This window comes from Lingula anatina, chromosome 8 (genome assembly GCF_051362555.1).
Source record: "Lingula anatina isolate TDL-2025a chromosome 8, LinAna3.0, whole genome shotgun sequence".
In the NCBI taxonomy this organism is placed as follows: Eukaryota; Metazoa; Brachiopoda; class Lingulata; order Lingulida; family Lingulidae; genus Lingula; species Lingula anatina.
The window spans coordinates 4923462-4949875 of record NC_141774.1 but is presented as its reverse complement, the minus strand read 5'-3'; the positions used below and the strand labels follow the sequence as shown (position 1 = coordinate 4949875).

The following is a 26414-nucleotide window of genomic DNA, read 5'->3' as shown; positions in this document are numbered from 1 at the left end:
TGAGGAATAGTAGTCCTAATGGGACCTGCATTCCTGATATAATAAAGGGTAGGACTTCTATTCCTGGCGGACCTGCATTACGTTTACATTAGTCAACGGAATGAAGGTCCGCCCTATAACTATGTCCGACCATTTAAGCTAGTGGATAATGACTATTGGCAGTAATAGTATGCTTCAGTGAGCACATATAAGTACCCCGTAAAATCGACGGTTTGCCAGTTCGTCTCCCTGGTGTAGTGGTAAGGCTGTGCAGTGAAATGGATGTTATACAGAGTAATTGTGTAAGTGGATGGAGGTTCGAATTTCGTTTACAGAAATAAAATTATATTTACTTTTCGTGTGAATTTTTTTTTATTTTGTTTTATCCTGGTCGTCATTTTTGCCACGTAGCAAATTTTTGATTGGTTACAGACATAACCAGATGTCACACGCTACCTTGTTATACTATAAATACCGCTCATATATGAATGCCACACCCTCACTAGACGTTTGATATGGAAGTGCCAAGCAGCACCCGGACCAGGCCCGAAGTTGAAGTTATTTTCCAATATCTTCAGGAGGGCACGTATCCTATCGAGACAACACCAACACAGAAAAGAGTGATTCGGAGAACAAGCAAGTCTAATTATAAAGTAAACTTTCAATTTTCATGATGTTTAATATGCAATATTATTAGAGGTCACACTACGTTATACGCAGATATATAATTCCAGGGATGTGTGTACAATGGGCCTATGTACCTTGAATAAATGTCCTGCAGGGGATTACTATTTAATGGGTATTTATGCCCGGGGGACTACCATTTCTGGGATTTTAGGTCCGGGGACTACCATTTCTGGGATTTTAGGTCCTGGGACCACCATTTCTAGGATTTTAGGTCCGGGGACTACCATTTCTAGGATTTTAGGTCCGTGGACTACCATTTCTAGGATTTTAGGTCCGGGGACTACCATTTCTGGGATTTTAGGTCCGGGGACTACCATTTCTAGGATTTTAGGTACGGGGACAGCTGCTTACGATTCCTTTTCTCAGTTTTAAACTCTAACAAAATAACAGTAATATAGGTCAATAAGTCCTTTAACATCATGAGTTCACATATATGCATATTGTAATGCTTATTTCAGATTGAACATGGCAAGCTCTATTACAGAGTTAGCAAGAGGAAAGTGAGGGACGTAGCAGATGAAGGGCAGAATGATAATGATGATAATGATGTTGGTGGAGTATGGCGAAAAGTTGTAAGAAACAGAGAAGAAGTGAAAAAAATTTTGGATACACTGCATACATCACCGCTTGGTAAGTATGTATTAAAAGAATTCCGTATTCACAATACCGCGTATACGTTGTTTTATTAATTGTGTGACGTAATTCCAGACATTGACAAACGTAAAGTGTCTATAAAATGCAATTTATTAATTTGCTTGTTTTTAAATTTAAGGTGGTCACCTAGGACGAGATAAAACCCTGGCAAAGGTTGAACAGAGATATTATTGGCCAAACATGGTAGACGACATCAGAAAATTCATTTCAAAATGTGACAAATGTCAGCGTGTCAACAAAAATAACAACAACGGCTCTCCACCGCTTAACCCTATTCCAGTGAACAAGCCTGAGGCGTGGAGGATGGTAATCAAGACAATTTTTCTCTTAATCGTGGTGTTTAATTGAAAAAAAAAAAATAGATATTGAAAATCGTTTTTCGTTGTTATCGTCATATTGTTTTAACAGAACACATTACGACTAGTGGAAATTTCTTTATTTTTCAGTTATTTATGTAGTTAAACATCTACGAATTTAATGTAAAATCAGAAATAACGTATTTTTATTAATTTTTGGTAGATTGGGATAGATCTAATTGGGCCAATGCAACAAACAGAAAGGGGCAATCAGTACGTATGCACTGTTGTGTGCTATTACACAAAGATGGCCCATGCACGTGCCTTGCCCTCCAAGGAAGCGACAGGGGTAGCCAGCTTTCTTTTGGACCTTTTTTTTACGTAAGTGTTGAATATTATAGGTGCAGTAATGAATATGTATCGACAACGATTGCTTTCAAAATTACATGTTAAGATAACTTTTTTAATTTACTTTTTTAAATAGGGTGGATTATACCCCTTCGATAACAGTAAAAAGTAACATTTCCGATGAACATCATGACGACGAAGTTGGTAACTAAAATAACCATGGTATTACTGAATGTTTTCCAGTTTCGGATTCCCAAAGGAAATGCTAACAGACCAGGGGAGAGAATTCAACAACAACCTGTTGCACTGTATTACCACGTCACTTCAAATAAAACATAAAAGAACCACAGCTTACCATCCCCAATGCAATGGTCTCACGGGTGTGTTTGATTGGAATTATTTAAAATGTCTCTGTGATCGTGCATACTGTCCTTAATCTTAGCCCACGTTTTAGTTAAAGAATATATTAGCCATTTAATGTAATGCATTATATATTATTAAACTTTTGCAAGTTAATATACTTGGTGAGATAAGCACACATTTTTATTATATTTATATTGTATATAGATTTTAAGATGCAGGCCTATATAATATTCCAGAACGCTTCAACCAGACCCTGAAGGATATGCTTTTAAAGTATCAAGACGATCATGAGTGGGATGACGTTTTGGGGGATGTAGTATTTGCTTATAATACATCAGTCCAAGCATCTACTGGGTTTTCACCCTTTTATCTCATGTTTGGGAGGTATGAAGGAATATGTAAATTATTCAATTATTGTTCAATTATTTCATGTTTTATTAAATAAATAAAATTGGGTTTTACCCACACCAGAAATGATGTAATTAATAATGAAAAATGTCGTCTTTTTATTCTAATTATGCTAATTTGGTTGGATACAACATACGAAATAAAAAGCATTATTAACTGTTTGTAAATTTAAATTAATATTTTCTTTAGAGAACCTGTACTCCCTCTTGATGTGTGCAACAGCGACGAAGGAGAAGACCAGTCTGACGAGAATACAGCAGGCCCAAGTGGCCTACAACTGCCTAGTGCATCTCAGTATGAAAAGGAAGTTGAAACGAGGGTTGAAACAATGAAAAAAAAAGTTGGAGAGGTAGCGTTACGAAATATAAAAAGAGCGCAGCAAGAGCAGAAAAAAAGATTTGACGCTCGCCATTCAACTGATGAGGTATAAGCTTTTGGTGAATTACCCCATGAATCAAATTGATGCATATTTTACTTATAAAGCATTGATTTAATATAGTGTGACCGTACTATGTACACTGTTTGCCTGGATTATACCATTTACTGGTGGTGCGCCTTGTACATTTGTATACTTCGTAGTCAATTACCATTTATATTAAAATTGAATGCAGGTGAACTGTGATTAACGATGCAAAAACACTTATGGTATCTAAATTAATTTTACAGGTACTTACCGTGGGAACAAAAGTGTTGAAAAGAAATTTACGAAGGAGTGACAGAAAGGGGGGCAAACAAGAAAACCCCTGGCTGGGGCCCTACGTTGTGAAGGGGATATCCAAATCTGGATCTTACATCCTCCAGATTGAGGGCGGGTGCACACTGAAAGGCGCCGTAAACAGGGCAAATTTGAAAGTTTATGTTGCAGATGAATAGATAAAGAACTGAAAAAAAAATGTGAAAAACTTAAATAAATATATGCAAATGTAACAAGTGTTATTCTTCATATACCTTTTTTATTCTATTGTATTTGTTTAGGTGAAATATTTTAAAAGTAATGGTAATATTATATTAGTTATCTATCTATCTATCACTCACTTAAAGTGCGAGAGAAAAATGGTAGCGGACATATATTCCTAGTGTAAATCAGGATAACAGGTCCCATCCGGACTTAGATTCCTGGCGGTGAGACATGCATTCCTTGGTAACTGTTGTCCTACGGACGTTAAATCCTAGTAACGTATGTCCTAGGACCTCCATTCCTAGCAACGCTAGACCTAGGACTTACGTTCCCAGGACTTAGTGTCCGGTCGGACTTGCGTTACTAGGACTACCATTCCGTTCACACCGGCATCACCTGAATATATGTGCGTTGATTTATTTCATTGATACACATCGAAACGTTTTACTCTCTCTCTCTATCTCTCTCTCTCTCTCCGCTACACCTGTACACACCAAACAAAATACGTTTGTTTGTGTCTATCGCTTTGTTTTTTTTATGTAATGCCGGTGTGAACGGAATGGTAGTCCTAGTAACGCAAGTCCGACCGGACACTAAGTCCTGGGAACGTAAGTCCTAGGTCTAGCGTTGCTAGGAATGGAGGTCCTAGGACATACGTTACTAGGATTTAACGTCCGTAGGACAACAGTTACCAAGGAATGCATGTCTCACCGCCAGGAATCTAAGTCCGGATGGGACCTGTTATCCTGATTTACACTAGGAATATATGTCCGCTACCATTTTTCTCTCGCACTTTAAGTGAGTGATAGATAGATAGATAACTAATATAATATTACCATTACTTTTAAAATATTTCACCTAAACAAATACAATAGAATAAAAAAGGTATATGAAGAATAACACTTGTTACATTTGCATATATTTATTTAAGTTTTTCACATTTTTTTTTCAGTTCTTTATCTATTCATCTGCAACATAAACTTTCAAATTTGCCCTGTTTACGGCGCCTTTCAGTGTGCACCCGCCCTCAATCTGGAGGATGTAAGATCCAGATTTGGATATCCCCTTCACAACGTAGGGCCCCAGCCAGGGGTTTTCTTGTTTGCCCCCCTTTCTGTCACTCCTTCGTAAATTTCTTTTCAACACTTTTGTTCCCACGGTAAGTACCTGTAAAATTAATTTAGATACCATAAGTGTTTTTGCATCGTTAATCACAGTTCACCTGCATTCAATTTTAATATAAATGGTAATTGACTACGAAGTATACAAATGTACAAGGCGCACCACCAGTAAATGGTATAATCCAGGCAAACAGTGTACATAGTACGGTCACACTATATTAAATCAATGCTTTATAAGTAAAATATGCATCAATTTGATTCATGGGGTAATTCACCAAAAGCTTATACCTCATCAGTTGAATGGCGAGCGTCAAATCTTTTTTTCTGCTCTTGCTGCGCTCTTTTTATATTTCGTAACGCTACCTCTCCAACTTTTTTTTTCATTGTTTCAACCCTCGTTTCAACTTCCTTTTCATACTGAGATGCACTAGGCAGTTGTAGGCCACTTGGGCCTGCTGTATTCTCGTCAGACTGGTCTTCTCCTTCGTCGCTGTTGCACACATCAAGAGGGAGTACAGGTTCTCTAAAGAAAATATTAATTTAAATTTACAAACAGTTAATAATGCTTTTTATTTCGTATGTTGTATCCAACCAAATTAGCATAATTAGAATAAAAAGACGACATTTTTCATTATTAATTACATCATTTCTGGTGTGGGTAAAACCCAATTTTATTTATTTAATAAAACATGAAATAATTGAACAATAATTGAATAATTTACATATTCCTTCATACCTCCCAAACATGAGATAAAAGGGTGAAAACCCAGTAGATGCTTGGACTGATGTATTATAAGCAAATACTACATCCCCCAAAACGTCATCCCACTCATGATCGTCTTGATACTTTAAAAGCATATCCTTCAGGGTCTGGTTGAAGCGTTCTGGAATATTATATAGGCCTGCATCTTAAAATCTATATACAATATAAATATAATAAAAATGTGTGCTTATCTCACCAAGTATATTAACTTGCAAAAGTTTAATAATATATAATGCATTACATTAAATGGCTAATATATTCTTTAACTAAAACGTGGGCTAAGATTAAGGACAGTATGCACGATCACAGAGACATTTTAAATAATTCCAATCAAACACACCCGTGAGACCATTGCATTGGGGATGGTAAGCTGTGGTTCTTTTATGTTTTATTTGAAGTGACGTGGTAATACAGTGCAACAGGTTGTTGTTGAATTCTCTCCCCTGGTCTGTTAGCATTTCCTTTGGGAATCCGAAACTGGAAAACATTCAGTAATACCATGGTTATTTTAGTTACCAACTTCGTCGTCATGATGTTCATCGGAAATGTTACTTTTTACTGTTATCGAAGGGGTATAATCCACCCTATTTAAAAAAGTAAATTAAAAAAGTTATCTTAACATGTAATTTTGAAAGCAATCGTTGTCGATACATATTCATTACTGCACCTATAATATTCAACACTTACGTAAAAAAAAGGTCCAAAAGAAAGCTGGCTACCCCTGTCGCTTCCTTGGAGGGCAAGGCACGTGCATGGGCCATCTTTGTGTAATAGCACACAACAGTGCATACGTACTGATTGCCCCTTTCTGTTTGTTGCATTGGCCCAATTAGATCTATCCCAATCTACCAAAAATTAATAAAAATACGTTATTTCTGATTTTACATTAAATTCGTAGATGTTTAACTACATAAATAACTGAAAAATAAAGAAATTTCCACTAGTCGTAATGTGTTCTGTTAAAACAATATGACGATAACAACGAAAAACGATTTTCAATATCTATTTTTTTTTTTTCAATTAAACACCACGATTAAGAGAAAAATTGTCTTGATTACCATCCTCCACGCCTCAGGCTTGTTCACTGGAATAGGGTTAAGCGGTGGAGAGCCGTTGTTGTTATTTTTGTTGACACGCTGACATTTGTCACATTTTGAAATGAATTTTCTGATGTCGTCTACCATGTTTGGCCAATAATATCTCTGTTCAACCTTTGCCAGGGTTTTATCTCGTCCTAGGTGACCACCTTAAATTTAAAAACAAGCAAATTAATAAATTGCATTTTATAGACACTTTACGTTTGTCAATGTCTGGAATTACGTCACACAATTAATAAAACAACGTATACGCGGTATTGTGAATACGGAATTCTTTTAATACATACTTACCAAGCGGTGATGTATGCAGTGTATCCAAAATTTTTTTCACTTCTTCTCTGTTTCTTACAACTTTTCGCCATACTCCACCAACATCATTATCATCATTATCATTCTGCCCTTCATCTGCTACGTCCCTCACTTTCCTCTTGCTAACTCTGTAATAGAGCTTGCCATGTTCAATCTGAAATAAGCATTACAATATGCATATATGTGAACTCATGATGTTAAAGGACTTATTGACCTATATTACTGTTATTTTGTTAGAGTTTAAAACTGAGAAAAGGAATCGTAAGCAGCTGTCCCCGTACCTAAAATCCTAGAAATGGTAGTCCCCGGACCTAAAATCCCAGAAATGGTAGTCCCCGGACCTAAAATCCTAGAAATGGTAGTCCACGGACCTAAAATCCTAGAAATGGTAGTCCCCGGACCTAAAATCCTAGAAATGGTGGTCCCAGGACCTAAAATCCCAGAAATGGTAGTCCCCGGACCTAAAATCCCAGAAATGGTAGTCCCCCGGGCATAAATACCCATTAAATAGTAATCCCCTGCAGGACATTTATTCAAGGTACATAGGCCCATTGTACACACATCCCTGGAATTATATATCTGCGTATAACGTAGTGTGACCTCTAATAATATTGCATATTAAACATCATGAAAATTGAAAGTTTACTTTATAATTAGACTTGCTTGTTCTCCGAATCACTCTTTTCTGTGTTGGTGTTGTCTCGATAGGATACGTGCCCTCCTGAAGATATTGGAAAATAACTTCAACTTCGGGCCTGGTCCGGGTGCTGCTTGGCACTTCCATATCAAACGTCTAGTGAGGGTGTGGCATTCATATATGAGCGGTATTTATAGTATAACAAGGTAGCGTGTGACATCTGGTTATGTCTGTAACCAATCAAAAATTTGCTACGTGGCAAAAATGACGACCAGGATAAAACAAAATAAAAAAAAATTCACACGAAAAGTAAATATAATTTTATTTCTGTAAACGAAATTCGAACCTCCATCCACTTACACAATTACTCTGTATAACATCCATTTCACTGCACAGCCTTACCACTACACCAGGGAGACGAACTGGCAAACCGTCGATTTTACGGGGTACTTATATGTGCTCACTGAAGCATACTATTACTGCCAATAGTCATTATCCACTAGCTTAAATGGTCGGACATAGTTATAGGGCGGACCTTCATTCCGTTGACTAATGTAAACGTAATGCAGGTCCGCCAGGAATAGAAGTCCTACCCTTTATTATATCAGGAATGCAGGTCCCATTAGGACTACTATTCCTCAGGAACGGTGGTCCTACGGACCACCGTTCCTAGGAACCGAGGTCCGTAGGACCTCGGTTCCGGGCGGACCTGCATTCCGTTCACACCGGCATCACCTGAATATATGTGCGTTGATTTATTTCATTGATACACATCGAAACGTTTTACTCTCTCTCTCTATCTCTCTCTCTCTCTCCGCTACACCTGTACACACCAAACAAAATACGTCCCTCTCTTTCGACTGAAAAATATACTTACCTGTATGTCTTTATACCGCATGCAAGCACTACCCTGAGTGTCAGAGCAACGTAAAAGCTAGCTTGTTAAATAAACCTTGTGATGGAGTCACTTTTACCATAATCTGACGCACACCGACAATCTGAGGGAGTTTTTCTTCAAAATTTTGCTTGGGTCACTTCCATATTTGGAAGTCACACGTCACAGCTGTGTCCGCCTGGATCCATATTTAAAAGTCATAAGTCTCGTACGTCACAGGTTTGGCCGCCTGGAGCTGCCTTTCCCTCCTTGCGTTGACGTTATCTCGTGCAGACGAGACAAGAAGCAAACCTTCCACGAGTAACAGTCTTTTTAAATCATTCACTTATTCGAGGCGGTACAGAACGCATAGAACGTTTATCTAAAGGCGACAATCTTGCTCAGTATATGACTAAAATGTTTTCCCCACGTTTGTTTTGCTTGATGCTGGCGGTTGTTAATATACTTGGGAGTCACTCTTCTGGAACTCAGAGTCGCCTGAAGGTAAGGCTCACGTTCCGTTTGTTTTATGCCTTGCTCACAAATATTGAACCTGAGTATTGAGTTGACGCAATAAAGCATCCACCCAACTGACTGGTGCATTCTAAATATGTCGGGGCCAAATATTGATAACCACCTACATACTATGGAGAATGAGATCTGTAAGGTTTATTCCGTTGTTCCTTTTTTTTTAATGTACATGCATCACAGTCAGTGCATTATGTAGTTTGTCCCGATTTCACGTTCTCTCAAGATAGGCAAAAATTGACTGACAATACTCAGTAAGAAACGTAAAATAATTCTCAAGGTTAAAGTAAAAACCCTACGATTTATCAATATCTGGCTGTGCGTAGAATTCGCACCCTGAGCTTCAGAGCTAACTTGACACTAACCTTTTCGCTGTAGCCTATCTCCATCGTGTCAAGTAACCTCTGACCAGATTCGAGTGCCCCCGCCGCCCGCCAATCAAATTTAAAGCCCGCACTCAATGACTCATTGAACGATCTAGCCAATGAACGCGAACGAGTCAAAGCGCGCTTTGTTCAAATCCGGACCAATCAAAGATAAGGCTGAATATCAGGGACTTGCCGTAACATCATCCCTCAGTAGATAATGATGCAGGGCATCATACTGCTCTGGTTTCAATTCCGATATACTCCATGCTTTCTTTGTGTACGGTTATGCACTCGGAACCACTCGGAACTACTCGGATGTCTCCGCACTCGACAATAACTATGTTGTTAGTATGGAGCTTGCGGAATCAGCCGAGGATTGCCGATTGACGATCAACCAATCAGCGTTTTCACCAAACTTTGGTGAAAAATTTTGAAACATGGATTCGATTGGCTTATATAAAATAGGTCAAACTATTTTCGTCAGAGGTTACTTGACACGATGGAGATAGGCTACAGTGAAAAGGTTAGTGTCAAGTTAGCTCTGAAGCTCAGGGTGAGAATTCGTAGCCGTTGTTGAAAAGGGGTATGAAACATGTTCCTTGAACGGTTTCTGGAAGAATACGTTATGTATCGTTATCGCTCCTGTTGTTTTACATTTGAGTATTCGTTAGTTGCAAAAAAAAAAAAAAAAAAACTGTTAATATTAGCCAATAACTTTCAGAACCTGCCTGTTGAATGGCTTGCTAAAATGGAGCGTTTCTTCGCAATATTGGATGCTGACAATGACGGAATTGTGAACCGCCATGAGTACGTTGATATTCCAGTTGAAAGAGCTAAAGTATATTTTCGGGCAGACAAAATCAATGATTTCAACGATACTTTCTCCAGAGCCTGGTCAACCTTTTGGTCAGTTCCAGAAAACCAATTTGAAAATGAATTCGACCTGGATGACTTCATTTCGATACACATGCGCATCGATCTTTTAAAGTCAGCTTTCGCGGCGAAATCGTTAAGAACTGTGGCTGCAAAGTTATTTGATATAGCAGATTATGACGACAATGGAAAACTTAGTATTGATGAACACAGAGACTACCTTGCAGTATATAACGTTCACCATGGCATCAATGCGTCGTTTATCTTTACTGATGAAAACCATAATAACCACATTGAAAAGGAAGAATTCGCCAAAGCAATCGTTGATTATTTCCTCAACAAAAATAAGAAATCTCCATTTTTCGGTCAATAAAATGTAGGGAAACCCATAAATAGCAATATATGCCACTAGTGCATGCATGGCTTTCGGGTTGAAGGCTCTAATTTTTTCTATGACTTAGGTATGGCTACTGTGCATTCTCATATATACCTAGCGTTAAAAATATAAGAGTAAATGGGAGAACCTTTTGACCATGAATGTATTATGCACGGGAATGTAAACAGACATCATGATTCTTAATCCAATGATAGGTCCCTGAAAGTGTTTAAATGTGTATTTTAACAAGAGTAAACCAGCATCAAGATGTTGCAATACCCGCTTGTCAGTTGTATAACATGATGCTTACTGGTACTATCAATGTTAGTACATTGTTATCAGTGTATGGGAAGCCCGCCTGTACGTGTCACCTAGTCTGTTAACTGCCGTCTCTGTAATTATGGCTTATTCAATATAAAATGGCGTGGAAGAAGACACGGTAAATTTATATCAAATGTTTAATGACTGTAATAAATAACATGAGCGGATTTGAATGAAATTTTATTTAATGAAGTCGAAAGATTTCATGTGGGAGTGACATTATTTATTAGTTTAGATTAAGTAGGTGTGTATAAGTGCTTAAATAATTGCATAAATGTATATTTTATTGATAATTGACAAAAAAAAAACATTTTATCAAAGGAGATTGATGCAATTTGCAAAAAAGTACTCACGACTGGTACTGATCGAGGAAAATAAGCGTGAGAAAACCTGTATTAGAAAATATGAACTTGTAAAGTTAGCATATTATATTATAAAGGAAATAATAAACTGATTCCACAATGAAAGGGTGTATTTTTATTTATGAAGAAAACAACCAATTATATTTATCATGATGCATTGAGTTGGCGTTTTCTCAAACTGCTCCCTCCCATCGCGATCACAAATCTGATTGGATACATTTTACCTCTGCACCCTCCACGTATGACAGCCTTTAAAACTATTTACTAATGGAAGTCGACACAGAACGCATAGAACCCTGATCTAAAAGCGACAACCTTGCTCAGTTAAGGGCTTACATGTTTTTTTTTTTTTTTTTTTTTTTTTTTTTCACGTGCGTTTTGGTTGCTAATGGTGGTTGCTTATGTACTTGGGAACCATTCTTCTAGAGCTCAAAATCGTCTGAAGGTAAGACCTCCGTTCCGTTTGTTTTATTCCTGGCTCACACATATTGCTGAACCTGAGTATTGAGTTGACATAATTTGTCCAGTGGCTTAAGGCAAAAAAAAAAAAAAAAAAAAAAAAAAATGGCCACATCGTGACACGGCGGATAAAAGCACTAAATTTTGCATGTAGGTACCTTTTGACATACTAAATCAAATTAGGGCCATAGCCCACGGAAAAAAAAATACCATTTTGCCAAAAAATCCCAAATGGCCGCCAATTTGTGAAATTCTGTATAATTATGTACATACCTACACGTATGTTAATTTTTATCAAATAAAGTATTTTCTCAATGTTTTCCACATCCTTATTACCCATATTATGCATATATGTCAGAAAACAAACGAGTGTCCTTGGACTCTGAAAAATCCAATATGGCCGCCGTATGGCATAGGAATACTAGAACATGTACAAGGGTTTTCAACTAATGCCAACTAGGAAGAAGCATTGCCCACTATCTAATTAATTTTGTTTCTGGGTGCCTTATTACACAAATAATATATTTGTGGTGAGTAACTGACCTTTATTCTCAGGCATTTCGACAAAAAGCCAAGATGGCCACCATATCAAAGGAATACTAGTATACACATAGGGCTTCTTCTGCCATAGAGATATAATATTAATTGATAAATTAGGTTTGTTCCTGAGTATTTTCCACATCTTTTTAATCCACATAATATATATGTGATGAGAATGTTATGTGTATCCTTTTCGAAAACAAAACAAAACAAAACGGCTGCCATTAGCCATAGAAGGTGGGGTTCAGTTAATACCTGCGAGAGATCCATATAAAATGAAGCTAAATTCAGTTGTTTTTCTGTTTTTTTTTTTTTTTTTTTTCATTATTAATATTAATCCCATGATAATATCTGTTAGGTAATTAATGTCCATATTTCATCATTTTGGGGAAATCCAAGATGGCCTTCTTTTCCCCATAGGAAAACTGGTGCATTGGATTTTATAGGCACTTCTAAGGCAAACGAGGGTAATTATGATATTTTGTCAAAATTCTTAAGGGTGCACACTTGTTACCCACCAGATAGATATGTCAAAGTCCAAAAAGAATGTGGGAAATACTGAGAAACAAAATTCATTTTATATTGAACCCAATGTCTCTCTAGCAGTTGACTGTACAATTCCTATTGTGAATTGCAGCAATCTCGAATTTTCTCAAATACCCAAAGATACACACATGCTACAGACCAGGTATACATCATAAGGGTATTAATAAATGGAATGAAAAACAAATTATTTTTTAAAACAAACCCATGGTAATGTAATTGTATAATGAACCATATGCATCTCTAGCAGCAATTGAAACCCACCCATTAGTATTCCTATGTCAAATTGCAGTTATCTTGGATTTTCTCAGAATTTCCAAGGATTTACCCACCAGATATATATTTTTTTTAAGCCACCGGACTAAATAAGGCACCTGCTCAACCGCCTGATTAATTCAAAATATGTCGGGGCCAAATAATGATATCTACCTACATACCTTGGAGAATGATTTCCATAAGGTTTTTTTTTCTGCAGTTCTTGTTTTGGATGTCCATGTATCACAGTCAGTGCATAATTAACATTTCTAATTTAAAGCATTTTTAAAGTTTAGAGACGTATGTGGATGACCTCCTAAACGTTAGCATACTAAGGGTATAGTATTGAATATACACATCAAGGCATTTAATATAACGTGAGTCACATAAACATCTGTTTTGCATCTGGGTTGAGGAAGCGTTTAAATTTGGACTGTTGCTGTCGAGATGAATTATATATACTTTAATTAATATTAAATAGTTTCAAAAAAAATTTGAACAGGTCAACACTTTTGTCCCGCTTTCGAGTTCTCTCAAGACTTGCAAAAAAAAAAAAAAATGACTGACAATAAATAAGAATCAGTAAGGAACTTAAAAAAAATTATCACGGTTAAAGTAAAACCCTGTGATTCATCAATATCTGGAAGAATACGCTATGATACGTCCCTATCGTTGACGTTGTTTTACATTTCACTATCTGTTATTTGCATACCAATGTTTTCAATATTAGCTAATTACTTTCAGGACTTGCCAGTTGAATGGTGTGCTAAAATGGAACGATTTTTCGCCATATTGGATGCTGACAATGACGGAATTGTGAACCGCCACGAGTTTGTTGATGTTCCTGTTGAAAGAGCCAAATTATATTTTCGGGCAGACAAAATCAATGATTTCAAAGTCACTCTTTCCAGAGGCTGGTCAACCTTTTGGTCAGTTCCAGAGGATGAATACGAAAGTGATTTTGACCTTGATGACTTCATTTCGATACACATGCGCATCGATCTTTTAAAGCCCGCTTTTGCGGCAAAATCGATAAATACTATGGCCAGAAATTTATTTGAACAAGCAGATTATGACGACAATGGGAAGCTTAGTACTGATGAACACAGGGACTACCCTGCAGTATTAAACGTTCACCAGGGCATCAATTCATCGTTTGGTTTTACTGATGAAAACCATAATGGCCTCATTGAAAAGGAAGAGTTTGCCAAATCAAAGGTTGATTATTTCCTCAATAAAAATAAGAAATCTCCATTTTTCGGCCCATAAAATGTAGGGAAACTCATAAAAAACAATATATGCCACTAGTGCATGCGTGACTTTCGGTTTGAGGCTCTAGTTTTTTCTGTGACTAAGGTATTGTTACTGCGTATTCTTATTAATTCATTGGCCCTATGTGGCAGCTGGCAATGCACATGCATTTGACACTTTCCTTTTTAAACTGGTAGGAAGGCCACCCCTAAATATTACCTTGTGCCCTTATGAACAAATCTGGTTTGAATTTTACACACATTTTAATGACAACGAATTGCGCAGATAAAACACGCAGGAATAAAGAACCACTCGTTTACACATGCCTAAATGACTGCGTTGAACTTATAGCATGTTGTTCAAAATGTTTATGATGCCCGGTAACTAATCGCTTACTGAGCTATTTTTGAGACATTATTGCATGTTATTGTCATTTTTCTATTGGCAATTGTTTATACGCGTTAGGCCCGAAGCCAGCAGTTTCAAAGAGGCATTTATGAGATGTTTTACAATGTAACTTTCGAGTACCAATATCAATTTCCCCATAATGGACCTCTTTTCTATTTTATAGCAAAAAAGTGGTTATTTTGGTCTCCTAGCTACGAGCTCTCTGGGGTGTACTGTAGTTGAAATTATGTTCAAGCCTATACCAACATTGCAGTTGAAAAAGATAAAGACACTCATAATCTTTATTGAATATGTGTTGAAACAGCATTATTTCATTTTAAACAGGCCTTGAACAGAAATGGATGTATAAGTCACTACCTGTAAAAAAGAGATTTATTTAATCATGACGCACTCAACGCTTTTTCCACTGACTGTTCCCCTTAATTTCGACCATACATACAATTGAATGCTACGATCTCGGGACCTTCTGGAGATATTAGCCCTTAAAAACAAAAAAAAAAAAAAGATGTACCACTATTGTAAAGCAAAATAATTTGTAGACGATTTATTTGATGAATATCCATGAAAAAAGAACGGCGTTTTTTTTTTTTTTTTTTTTTTTTTTTTTTACCACGTTCTGTGTACTTGTTAGCAATGTTTGTTTATGGTACAACCGCGCTTTTTCTATGGCACTCAGTGCGGCAAGGCACCCCTTTGTGTGAAGGAAGGCAAACTCACCATTTCTTAAATATGTTTCACTTATAATTTACCAGAAAGAAAGTAGGTGTACCTGTGATCGGGACTGAGGAAAAGGAGCATCAGTTCCCATGTACTCGTATGAAAACAAGAGTTGACGTCAATGTATGTATTTGTAAGGAATGTTTTTTTTTTTTTTTTTTTTTTTTTTTTTTTTTTTTTTTAAGACAAAAGGCAATCGCACAAACCAAGGGGTGCGTTTTCGTGTATGAAGAAATAAGCCAAACACTTTTATCATTTTTTATTTGCGCCATATTTTTCCTTTAAACTGCTCACTTCCATCACGTGCAGAAAGAAAGATTCAACATACCTTTGTTGCGTCCACGAGTTGCAGCCTATTTAAACCGTATAATTATTTGAAACGGCATGGAAGACATAGACAGCCGTTCTAAATGAGTTTGGCTTGTTCAGTCTGAGTAAAATGTTTCTTCTACCTGTGTTTTGGTTGCTGTTAGTGGTTGTTCATGTAATTGGACTTTTTTTTCAGGGAGTCAGAATGGTCAGAAGGTAAGGCTTTCTGTTTGTTGTATGCACATCTCACACATATAAGCTGAAATGATTTTGAATTGACACAATACAGCACTTACCCAACTCAAGGAGTTATAACAGAAGGATATTACACGCAAGCCTCTCTATTGCCCGATGTCTGTTACGGTGGGCGGAGCTAGCTACGGGGGGGCCTCCTTTCTCGAGGTTTCATCTGCGTCGCTCTCCTCAGCTTGGAGATTAATTTCATATGCGTTATTTCGCGTTAAAATTCGAGATCAGTAGTGTCAAAGCGGTGCTGTATGCTGACGATTTTTTTCACAGGTAATTATTTGGACGATGTGCTGGAAGGGAACGATATCATAGAAAGCGATTATAAGGTGGTGACTGAGGATGGTCGCCATGAGTATTTTTGAGTCGTTGATAGATGGCTTTTTTGCATAACCCAGTGAAAAATCACCAAGGAGATGTCAAAAGAAAACGTCCCAACTGTGGTTTGTGAAAATGACATTCAAGTGAACGTCTGTCCTCACTGTCCTCACTGCCAAAGGACATAATATTAATATTAACATGTCAGTTTTTTTAATACTCGTTATAAATTTCTTTATCTTGGAAATCACCCTTTTTTCAGGGTTATTTTGACACATACTAACACTGTTCATATTTGTCGGTAAACAAGTGCACAGTGCTAAACATTAAGAATAAGTTCTATTCATTCATAAATTTTAGTATTTCAATTTTAAATTTCAATTGGCTCGTATTCAATCTAGACCACATATAAAATCGAAAAAAAACAACAATACTGCTCAAGAAAATGTATTGCACACACACCAATTAGTTAAATTTTATGACTGTCATGTGACACAAGTATCAAAAAGTAGGAGGAAAATGTCTTTTGGAGTGTTTTTTTTTTTTTTTTTTTTTTTCGAAACATAAACAAGATGGCGGCTTATGCATCTGCTTGTTATTCGGCTATCGAAAGTTTTATTCTATGCTATTGCCACAAATTACTAAACAATTGCAACTGTATAAAGACCAAACTTTCTGCATCTGATACTAAATTTATAAGCACTTGTTATGAGTGGGAGATATTTTTCTTGCAATATTTATTCTCCACACACCACCTCGCGAGATCGACGTGGAGCTGGATACTTACACAGAGAGACCCTACGGCATAAAAGTTGCAATTTATCTTCATATTTCGTGTAGTTATGCATTTAAGAGCACTAACCTGTTTTTTTGAAAACCTTATCCAACGTTATATCCTCTGCACTCTGAACTTCTCTCATTTTAACAAACTTTTGAGTGCGTTTCGAAACGTTAGACGAAGGCACCTATTCTGACAAACGAGATTTAAACGAGAGCGTAACAGAGATAGGTACCCATTGTTCTCTGGGTTCTATTCATTCCGACCAATGAGAGACCGTAAAACGGGCTCCGCCCCCACGCGTGTAATCTCCTTCTGTTATAACTCCTTGCCCAACTGACAACGGTACTGTGATGGTACATGATTTATCGAGACTGGGAAAAAAGTGTCTACATATTTTGGAGAATAAGCTGAATTAGGTTTCCTCTTCTGTTCTTGTTTTCAATGTGAAACAGTTAATGCTAATAAAAACAAGTAAAGCATTGTTACGTTGTTATAATTGTTAAATTTATTAGGATAGTGAGTTTATATTATACCAACCGGATGGCCTTGTGGTTAGAGTGTCCGCCTCCGGAGCGGCAGGACGAGGGTTCAAACCCGTCCGGGGACATACCAGTCCTTTATATACGGTACCTGCTGTCTCCCCGCTTGGCACTCAGCACTTTGGGGTTGAAGCAGGGTCCTGGTCAGGCAGAGAACGATATTGTAAGTTTGATAGCACTCAGCGCCTCACATGGCAGCGGGGCTGTATCCTCCCCAGGGAGGCGAGATTGTGGACACAGCGTGTTTTGACCAGTTGTATACTTGTTATATGTATGTACATATTTGTTAAGTCTAACGAACATATTCATTTGGAGTTTAGACTAAAACTAAATGTATTTTTTATATATATACTAAAAGCGGCATTGTTTGGCCAAATCACAAACAATCGATAAGAATATATCCAAAGATTTCGCTGGGGCGTGAACGGTAGACGACTGTGTACTGGCACTTTCACGGGGCAGTGCTGCTCCTGACAGGTAGGCCTATACAAAACGGAAAAATCAAAGTAAAAACGCACGCAGTATAATGGTCAAATATAATGCAAGCAAATTACAGCCAGCATAGGAAACAATTGTGGTATGTTTGAGGAGACGGGGAAGGCGGTGGGTGATTTTTTTTTTTTTTTTTTTTTTTTGAACTGAAGGTTAAAGTTGAAGGTTGGAGATAACCTGTAGCTTAAATGTATCGTGTGCGTCAACAGAATGAATCGAGCGGAAAATGGGTCAGGCATTGACGTCCCATGATATAATTATCAACATGTGCCTCAATAGGGAACACCCCTCTAGGGTAGAATTGAGTATGTGCAGAATGCGTATGTGAGTAAATAAGCTCTGGAAATTGTTGTCGCCATAAAATCTCGTTTGACTACGCCAAACTTTTCTTTATCCATGTATTATGATGTATGCTGTTACCAGTCGTAGACAGGTGCGTGTGTTTTTGACAGAAAAAGAGTCAGATAGCTATCTGAAAAGTGTTCAAAGTGTATTTTAACAAGAATAAACCAGCATTAAGATGTTACCCGCTTGTCAGTTGTATAACATGATGCTGACTGGTGCTATCAATGGAAGTACATTGTTATCAGTCTATGGGAAGCCCGCCTGCACGTGTTACATGGTCTGTTCACTGCCGTCTCTGTAACTATGACTTAATCAATATGGCGGGGAAGAAGACACAAGAACGGATTTGAATGATATTTTATCTAATAAATTAGATAAGAGTGATATTTAGTAAGTGACATTTAGTGAAATACCAGCTGAAATGCAAATAAACTGAAAACATCAACGTCACTTGATGTTTTTTTTATTTATTTGCTGATTTCGCCATCAAACAATAAATTCTATGACACTGATTACAGCTACAATCTGAACTGTGAAAACTGCCCAAGTTTTACAACATACTAAATATATTTCAATTAATTTTAGATTCATGAGGTGTGGGCACGTGTTTGAATTATTACCTAAGTGACTATTCTATTGCTAATTGATAAAAAAAAACAAGTTATCAAAGGAGATTTATACAATTACACAAGTGGGAGAAAGAAAGTACTCGACTGGTACTAAAAGTTGGTATATTATTAAAGTTTGAAAGAAAAAAAACTTTTCACAACTAAAGGACGTATTTTCATCTATGAAGAAATCAACCAATTACATGTATCATTATGTATTTCAACGAGCGTTTCCTCAAACCGCTCCCTTCCCTCACGATCACAAAACTGATTGGATACATTTTACCTTTGCACCCTCCACTTATAACAGCCTTTTTAAACTATTAACATATACGAGACGACACAAAACGCATAGAGCCCTGATCTAAAAAAGATTTTGTTTTAGTAAGAAAATAAGCGTCGTCGTATACATATGTATTTGTAAAGTAGGTATTTTATTTAAGTTTTTAGACAAAAGGCAATCACACAAACAAAAAGGCACGTTTTTTACTATAAAGAAATAAACCATATACCTCATCATTACGTATTTAAGCGGGCACTGTTTCCTTAAACTGCCCCCATCTATCACGTTCATAAAAATGATTGGGTACATTTTACCTTTGCACCTTCCACGAGTAACAGTCTTTTTAAATCATTCACTTATTCAAGGCCGCACAGAACGCATAGAACATTTATCTAAAGGCGACATTCTTGCTCAGTATATGACTAAAATGTTTTTTCCGCGTGTGTTTTGCTTGATGTTGGCGGTTGCTAATATACTTGGGAGCCACTCTTCTGGAGCTCAGGATCGTCTGAAGGTAAGGCTCACTTTCCGTTTGTTTTATGCCTTGCTCACAGATACTGAAACTGAGTATTGGGTTGACACAATAAAGCACCCACCCAACTGACTGGTACATTCAAAACATGTCGAGACCAAAGAATGATAACCACCTACATACTTGGGAGAATGCGGTGCTTTTTTTAATGAACATGCATCACAGTAAGTGCATAATGAAGCATTCTAGTTAGTGTATATTATTAATATACACAAGAAGGTAAATAATTTAATGTGAGTCACATTAATATTTGTTTTGCATCTCGGTTGAGGAGGCGTTTAACTGGTTTGGGCCATTGCTGTCGCGATAGACTTATTTATAATTGGATTGATTTTAAATATTTTTAAACAAAATTTTGAACAAATTTCACGTCCTCTCAAGTATTGCAATAATTGACTGACATAAGAATCAATTAGAATCTTAAAATAATTATCCCGATTAAAGTAAAACTCTGCCATTATTAATATCTGGCGGTTCGTGCAATTCGTAGCTGATGTTGAAAAGGGATATGAAACGTATTCCTTTAACGGTCTCTGAAAGAATACACTAAGACCCCATTCCCAGAGATTAGATCGATCCAATTAGCTCGACCTAACTCCCTGGGGGTTTACGCTAAATAGCTGCCAGCCGAGCGGGCACGAAAGTTCATTACCCGCTAACAGCTTGTAGTTGGATGGGCAAACATTTAAGCCGGATTATCTGACAGTAATCTAGTGAGATTCCCCATGGGGATAGATCGATTAAAAATTTTTGGGAATGCGCGCTATGATATGTCACTATCGTTTCTTTTGTCTTACATCTGAGCAGTAGTTATTTCCATTCCAACTGTTTAATATTAGCCAATAACTTTCAGGACCTGCCGGATGAATGGCGTGCTAAAATGGAACGCTTTTTCGCCATATTGGATGCTGACAATGACGGAATTGTAAACCGCCACGAGTATGTTGATGTTCCAGTTGAAAGAGCCAAAGTATATATTCGGGCAGACAAAATCTACGATTTCAACGATACTCTCTCCAAAGCCTGGTCAACCTTTTGGTCAGTTCCAGAGGACCAATATGAAAATGAATTCGATCTGAATGCTTTCATAGCGATACACATGCGCATCGATCTTTTAAAGCCCGCTGTCGCGGCGAAATCGTTAAAAACTGCGGCCAGAAAGCTATTTTATATAGCAGATTATGACGACAATGGAAAGCTTAGTATTGATGAACACAGAGACTACCTTGCAGTGTATAACGTTCACCAAGGCATCAATTCATCGTTTGGTTTTGCTGATGAAAACCATAATAACTACATTGAAAATGAGGAGTTCGCCAAAGCAGGCGTTGATTATTTCCTCAACAAAAATAAGAAATCTCCATTTTTCGGCCCGTGAAATGTAAGGAAACCAATAAAAAACGATATATGCCACTAGTGCATGCATGACTTTCGGGTTGAAGGCTCTAATTTTTTTCTATGACTTAGGTATGGTTACTATGCATTCTCATATATACCTAGCATTAAAATTTAAGAGTGAATGGCACAGCCATTTGGCCAAGAATGTATTATGCATAGAATTGTAAACAGACGTCATGATTCTTATTCCATTATTGGTCCATAAAAAGTGTTCAAATGTGTATTTTAACAAGAATAAACCAGCATCAAGATGTTGCAATACCCGCTTGTCAGTCGTATAACATGATGCTGTTTGGTGCTATCAATGATACGACATTGTTATGAGTCTATGGGAAGCCCGCCTGCACGTCTTACCAAGTCTGTTCACTGCAGTTTCTGTAACTATGACTAAATCAATTTCAATATGGCGGGGAAGAAGACACAGTTAATGCATATTCAAGGTTTAATGACTTTCAAACATAACATGAGAGGATTTGTATGAATTTTTATATAATGAATTCGAAAGTTTTTTAAGCGGAAGCAACATTTAATTACCCTTGGTTCTAGATTCCGGTTTTGCCCGCTTGATTTTAATTTTAATATAAACCATATCAGCAATACCAGGCTTCAAGCGAACACCGTCAATTCGTGGGCTTTCTTCTACAAATTTCTGCCAGGGGCGCTTCCATATTTGGAAGTCACATGTTTAGTACGTCACAAAATCGATCAATAACCTGGCCAGGAATTTATTTCATATAGCAGATCATGACGGCAATGGAAAGCTTAATACTGATGAACACCGGGACTACCTTGCAGTATTAAACGTTCACCAGGGCATCAATTAATCGTTTGGCTTTCTGATGAAAACCACAATAGCCTCATTTAAACGAAGAGTTCGCCAAAGCAAAGGTTGATTATTTCCTCAACAAAAATAAGAAATCTCCATTTTTCGGCCCGTAAAATGTAGGGAAACCCATAAGTAACAATATCCCATTAGTGCATGCATGGCTTTCGGGTTAAAGGCTCTATTTTTTTTCTATGACTTATTCATGTTTACTGTACATGTTTACTTTACTGTACTGTTCTCATTTATACCCAGCATTAAAAAATAAAAGTATTAAAAATACACAGATGTAAAATAGTGAGGTATTGCAGAAACGCAATGTCCTGAAGACATGGACCAACCATATTTGAGCTCTGATATTAGGATATAATAGCGGCATGAGAGTAGTAAAAGTATGTTGATTTCGACCTGCAATTTTCACCAAGACCATATACTTTTAATGGTGACAAAAGGTGGGGCTTTTTAGTAAGCATTTTTTTTTGGTAATGAAGGGGCTTGTGGGGCTTCTTAGTAAGCTGCTATTTTTAGCCACCGACTCGGTTACAGCTCTTGCTGCGTTTAGCAAGAGCTGTAAACAGGAGCTTTTATTATATAAAACCCGAAGCAATGTTTACGAATTATTTATTAATACACTAGACGAACAACATACATTTACATAACATGGCATAAAATTTTATTTCATTGAAGTAAATAAATATATTAAGAATATTTTTTATTTTAAGACATTAGATATCTAAGGGTTCGGTGGACACTCCGTCTTCTAACACTTTTCTTTTACAATAGAAATAACTAAAGGCGTCTCTTATTTGTACGTACGAATACATAGTGTTGTTAAATAAACGTATCCCCCTATTGACGCCACTACCGCTCTTTTTGTTCAATAACACGTCTAAATAGTTGTGTTTATCTATGTTGTTGTTGTTCCTGTTGACTCCTTTGCAGCTAAATTTCGATTTGGTGTCTTCCCCAAAACAGTAGTACGTTTTACTACACAGGCCAACGATTCCGTCACCGACCCACTCGGCTTTGAACAACCCAGGCGTCCGTTTGTCATAGGCTTCGTGTTCTGGGGTATCAGTACGCGGAAACCACAGATGTTTCTCGGCTTCGCACTGCGCTCTCATGTGAGGTTTCACTACGTCTTCTAAGCTGTCCGCCGAGAGGGCAATGTACGCGGAATCCGTGTCCATTTCGCAGTATTGGAAATCGGACGGATCCACGAATTTCAGCATGAAATCGTAGTAAAACTCCAACATGCGTAGCTTGGCGTACTGATACACCATCACACCTATGTGAAGAGGGAGGTCTAATTTGATGATTTTTTTGTTTAGCTCGACCTCAAACACGTTTTCGCAAATTTTATCTAAACGCCGAAAACGGTGACTGTTAACTTTTTGGGAGGCTTTTGCCTCGCCGCAATATTGCACATCGCGGTGCCTTTCTTTGTTGGTCACCGTTTTCCCGTAGCCCAAGTTGCCGATCAGCTTCATGGTGTCGGCGACGATGGCTTTGGTCTTGTCCCTGTCTTCCTCCCTACGAGCGTCACTCACGGCGTTTCCGAAATGCTCGAAACAGGCTTTCGGGGTGTACTCGATTACCTGGTGGATGCGCGTCACGCGAAGACCGTGGTTTAGGTACCATTTCAGAAGCGGGGTCGCCAAAACAATTTTTTCACCGAAAAAACTCCCGATCAGCGAGCTTCTCGGGACGCTCATGATGCGGTTTTCTTCAGCGAAACGCTTCATGAAAGGACCGATGTCGTCGCGGGAAACGGTCGTGTTCTTGAAAATGGGTGGCATTTCTGAAAATTTTGGTCTTAGATCGAGCGGGACTTCTACGTCGCACTCGACGAACCCAAACAGATTATCATTGCGAATCGCGTCTAGGATATCGCCGAACGTGAGCCGATAGTTGTGCTCTGTGGGAAGCGTGTACTGAGCTACGAAGTTTCTCACTTCTGTGTTTTCTTTCTGTATTTTTTTCCATTCACACTCCCACATTTCGACGAGATCGTAGCCACAATTCCTTATGTACTCGCTGGTGATTTCCGTTTCGATTCTCAAAGATTCCATGGTCACCTTTTTTTTGTCGTTAATTTCTTTGTAGGTGCCATCTTTGTTTCGGTTCAAATGGCACCGATGACCGTGGAAATAACAGCCTTGGTACTGATACACGGTCTGCATCTCTCGACAAAACCCGTCCACCGGTAACCGACGGCACCCGACGCGCTTTTCAGTACCGTTAAACTGATGCCGGATCTTCTGACCCGTGGAGCGGGCAACCCAGTCTAACCACATCGTGGCTTCGCGGCCTCGCGGGTGAGAATATTCGCGCGTATAGCCAGACTCTTCGCGTCTGCGTATAAACGTGCCCGTGGGCATGGGTTGCATCAAACACCATAGATACAAGGCATTAGCGTCATACCCGACGATCTTTTTGCACAGCTTGGGAGCTTCAGATGTCGCCTTTCGAAGAAAGGTCTTATTCCTCTCATGGTACCGATGAAAGATGATGCTGGGCCCGCCCACGATGGCGTTTTTCAAAAGGTAGTACAGATCGGAGTTTTTGTCGTCAAAAAGGGTAAAGAACGCGTCGCCTACGTTTCGAAAGAGATACTTCAACGTTAAACCCGGCACGCTAATGCCGTCCTTAAACATGTCTATACCCCTTTCTTCGTAAAAGGCGAACATTTTTGCCACCGCTTCCAACATTGGCTCAACGTCTTTGTTATTGTACCAGATGAGGAAATCTCGCATCGTCTGCATCCCGTTTTCAACCCACACGCGTTGGCACTGCGCGTAATCTTCCTCGCTGATATTACTTTGTTTTAATTTCGAGTAAAACGCTTCGCGGGAAGGGAGGCTAGGAGATTCGAGTTTGTCCAAAGAGTCCATCCACTCGTAAGGGAAGAACCCCTTGGACTCCGTACACTCGAACGCTTTTAAAAACTGACTATAGCTGCATCCAGGAGCCAAATAGTTGCAGATGTCTAAAATTTTTAGGCGTTCCGATTTTAACACCATGGACCCGTTGAGAGATGCGGCGGATGTGGAACACGAGCGCCACAGTCCACAATGTACCATGAATAGCGTTGCAAAGCGACTCAAGAACCCGCTAAATGTACCACTGACGCCCGAAAAACGACACGAATTAGTGCAGCTGTTTGTCCCGATTGAAAAAAAAACTAACTACACAGTACAGTGAAAACACTGTTGAACATAGGCTTTGACGAAGTGGACCAGGCTCCATGGCCTAAGCCTTATACTCTCTTCTGATTGGTTAAATAAAGTTACTCTGCATTTTAAAAAAGCCGTTATTTAATAAGAGTGTCTATTTAACATCTTACATTCTTAGAGAACTGTTATGGCAAGTCCATCCGTTAAAATCCAGTGCGACGATATTAAGTGTGTAGTTGCGTGTTGTCAGGGACAGACAGATGTAGTCAACGACCAAAGAGATGAAACGGAATGCGACAAAGAAACCGAGCAACGACCTTGCATATGTACAAGAATACGGCATTACATCAAAACCTTACTTTGTAGTGTGAAACAAAACGCAGACAACTAAGGTCATCATGCGAAAAAGTGAACCACCAAACAGTAGGATAGATGGTTACTTAAAAAAAATATATTACGATCCTTCCAATCCAGCTAGTTTTGGAAGCGCGTTGAAATTATATAAAGCGGCACGACAAGATAAAAAGAAAATCGGACTTAGACAAATCGAAGAGTTTTTGACCAAGCAAGATACGTATACGCTACACGCTAACGTCAGAAAACGATTTCGAACCAATCGCGTTGTTGTTGGTCGTACGGATCAGCAATGGCAAGCCGATTTAGCCGACCTCAGCAAATTATCAAAGTACAATAAAGGAATGAAATTTTTGTTAACTGTGATTGATGTATTTTCAAAGTACGCGTGGGCCGTGCCCATCAAATCAAAAACTGCTGATAGCGTGCTACAAGCTTTTAGCGATATTTTAGCCGGAGGTCGAAAACCGGCGATCCTACAAACAGATGCCGGAACAGAATTTACAAATAGAAAATTCCAGGCATACCTGAAAGAACAAGGAATAACCTTTTTCACAACAAAGTCGGAACGAAAAAGCTCTGTCGTTGAACGGCTGAACAGGACTTTAAAATCTAAATTTTTTAAATATTTCACCGCCAACAGTACGCTGACGTACATATACGCACTCGACCAACTGCTGACGGGGTACAACGCGGCTAAACACCGGAGTATAGGCATGTCACCGACAGAGGCCTCGAAAGAAAAAAAATTCGGACGCGGTATGGAATAAACTAT

General features: G+C 38.2%; 3 protein-coding genes across 3 annotated transcripts; 2 read left to right on the top strand and 1 right to left on the bottom strand.

The window, feature by feature from the left end:
- The first annotated feature begins 13830 nt into the window (after positions 1-13830).
- On the top strand, positions 13831-14328 carry LOC147760229 (uncharacterized). Its single transcript, XM_086994113.1, has one exon. It carries the CDS (start codon positions 13831-13833, stop codon positions 14326-14328), a length of 498 nt encoding a protein of 165 aa, XP_086850239.1.
- A 5482-nt stretch (positions 14329-19810) lies between these two features.
- On the top strand, positions 19811-21266 carry LOC147760228 (uncharacterized). The gene is made up of 2 exons (XM_086994112.1): positions 19811-19870; positions 20742-21266. Exons 1-2 carry the CDS (start codon positions 19811-19813, stop codon positions 21264-21266), a joined length of 585 nt encoding a protein of 194 aa, XP_086850238.1.
- A 1568-nt stretch (positions 21267-22834) lies between these two features.
- LOC147760227 (uncharacterized) lies at positions 22835-24865 on the bottom strand. Its single transcript, XM_086994111.1, has one exon. It carries the CDS (start codon positions 24863-24865, stop codon positions 22835-22837), a length of 2031 nt encoding a protein of 676 aa, XP_086850237.1.
- Between the last annotated feature and the right edge of the window lie 1549 nt (positions 24866-26414).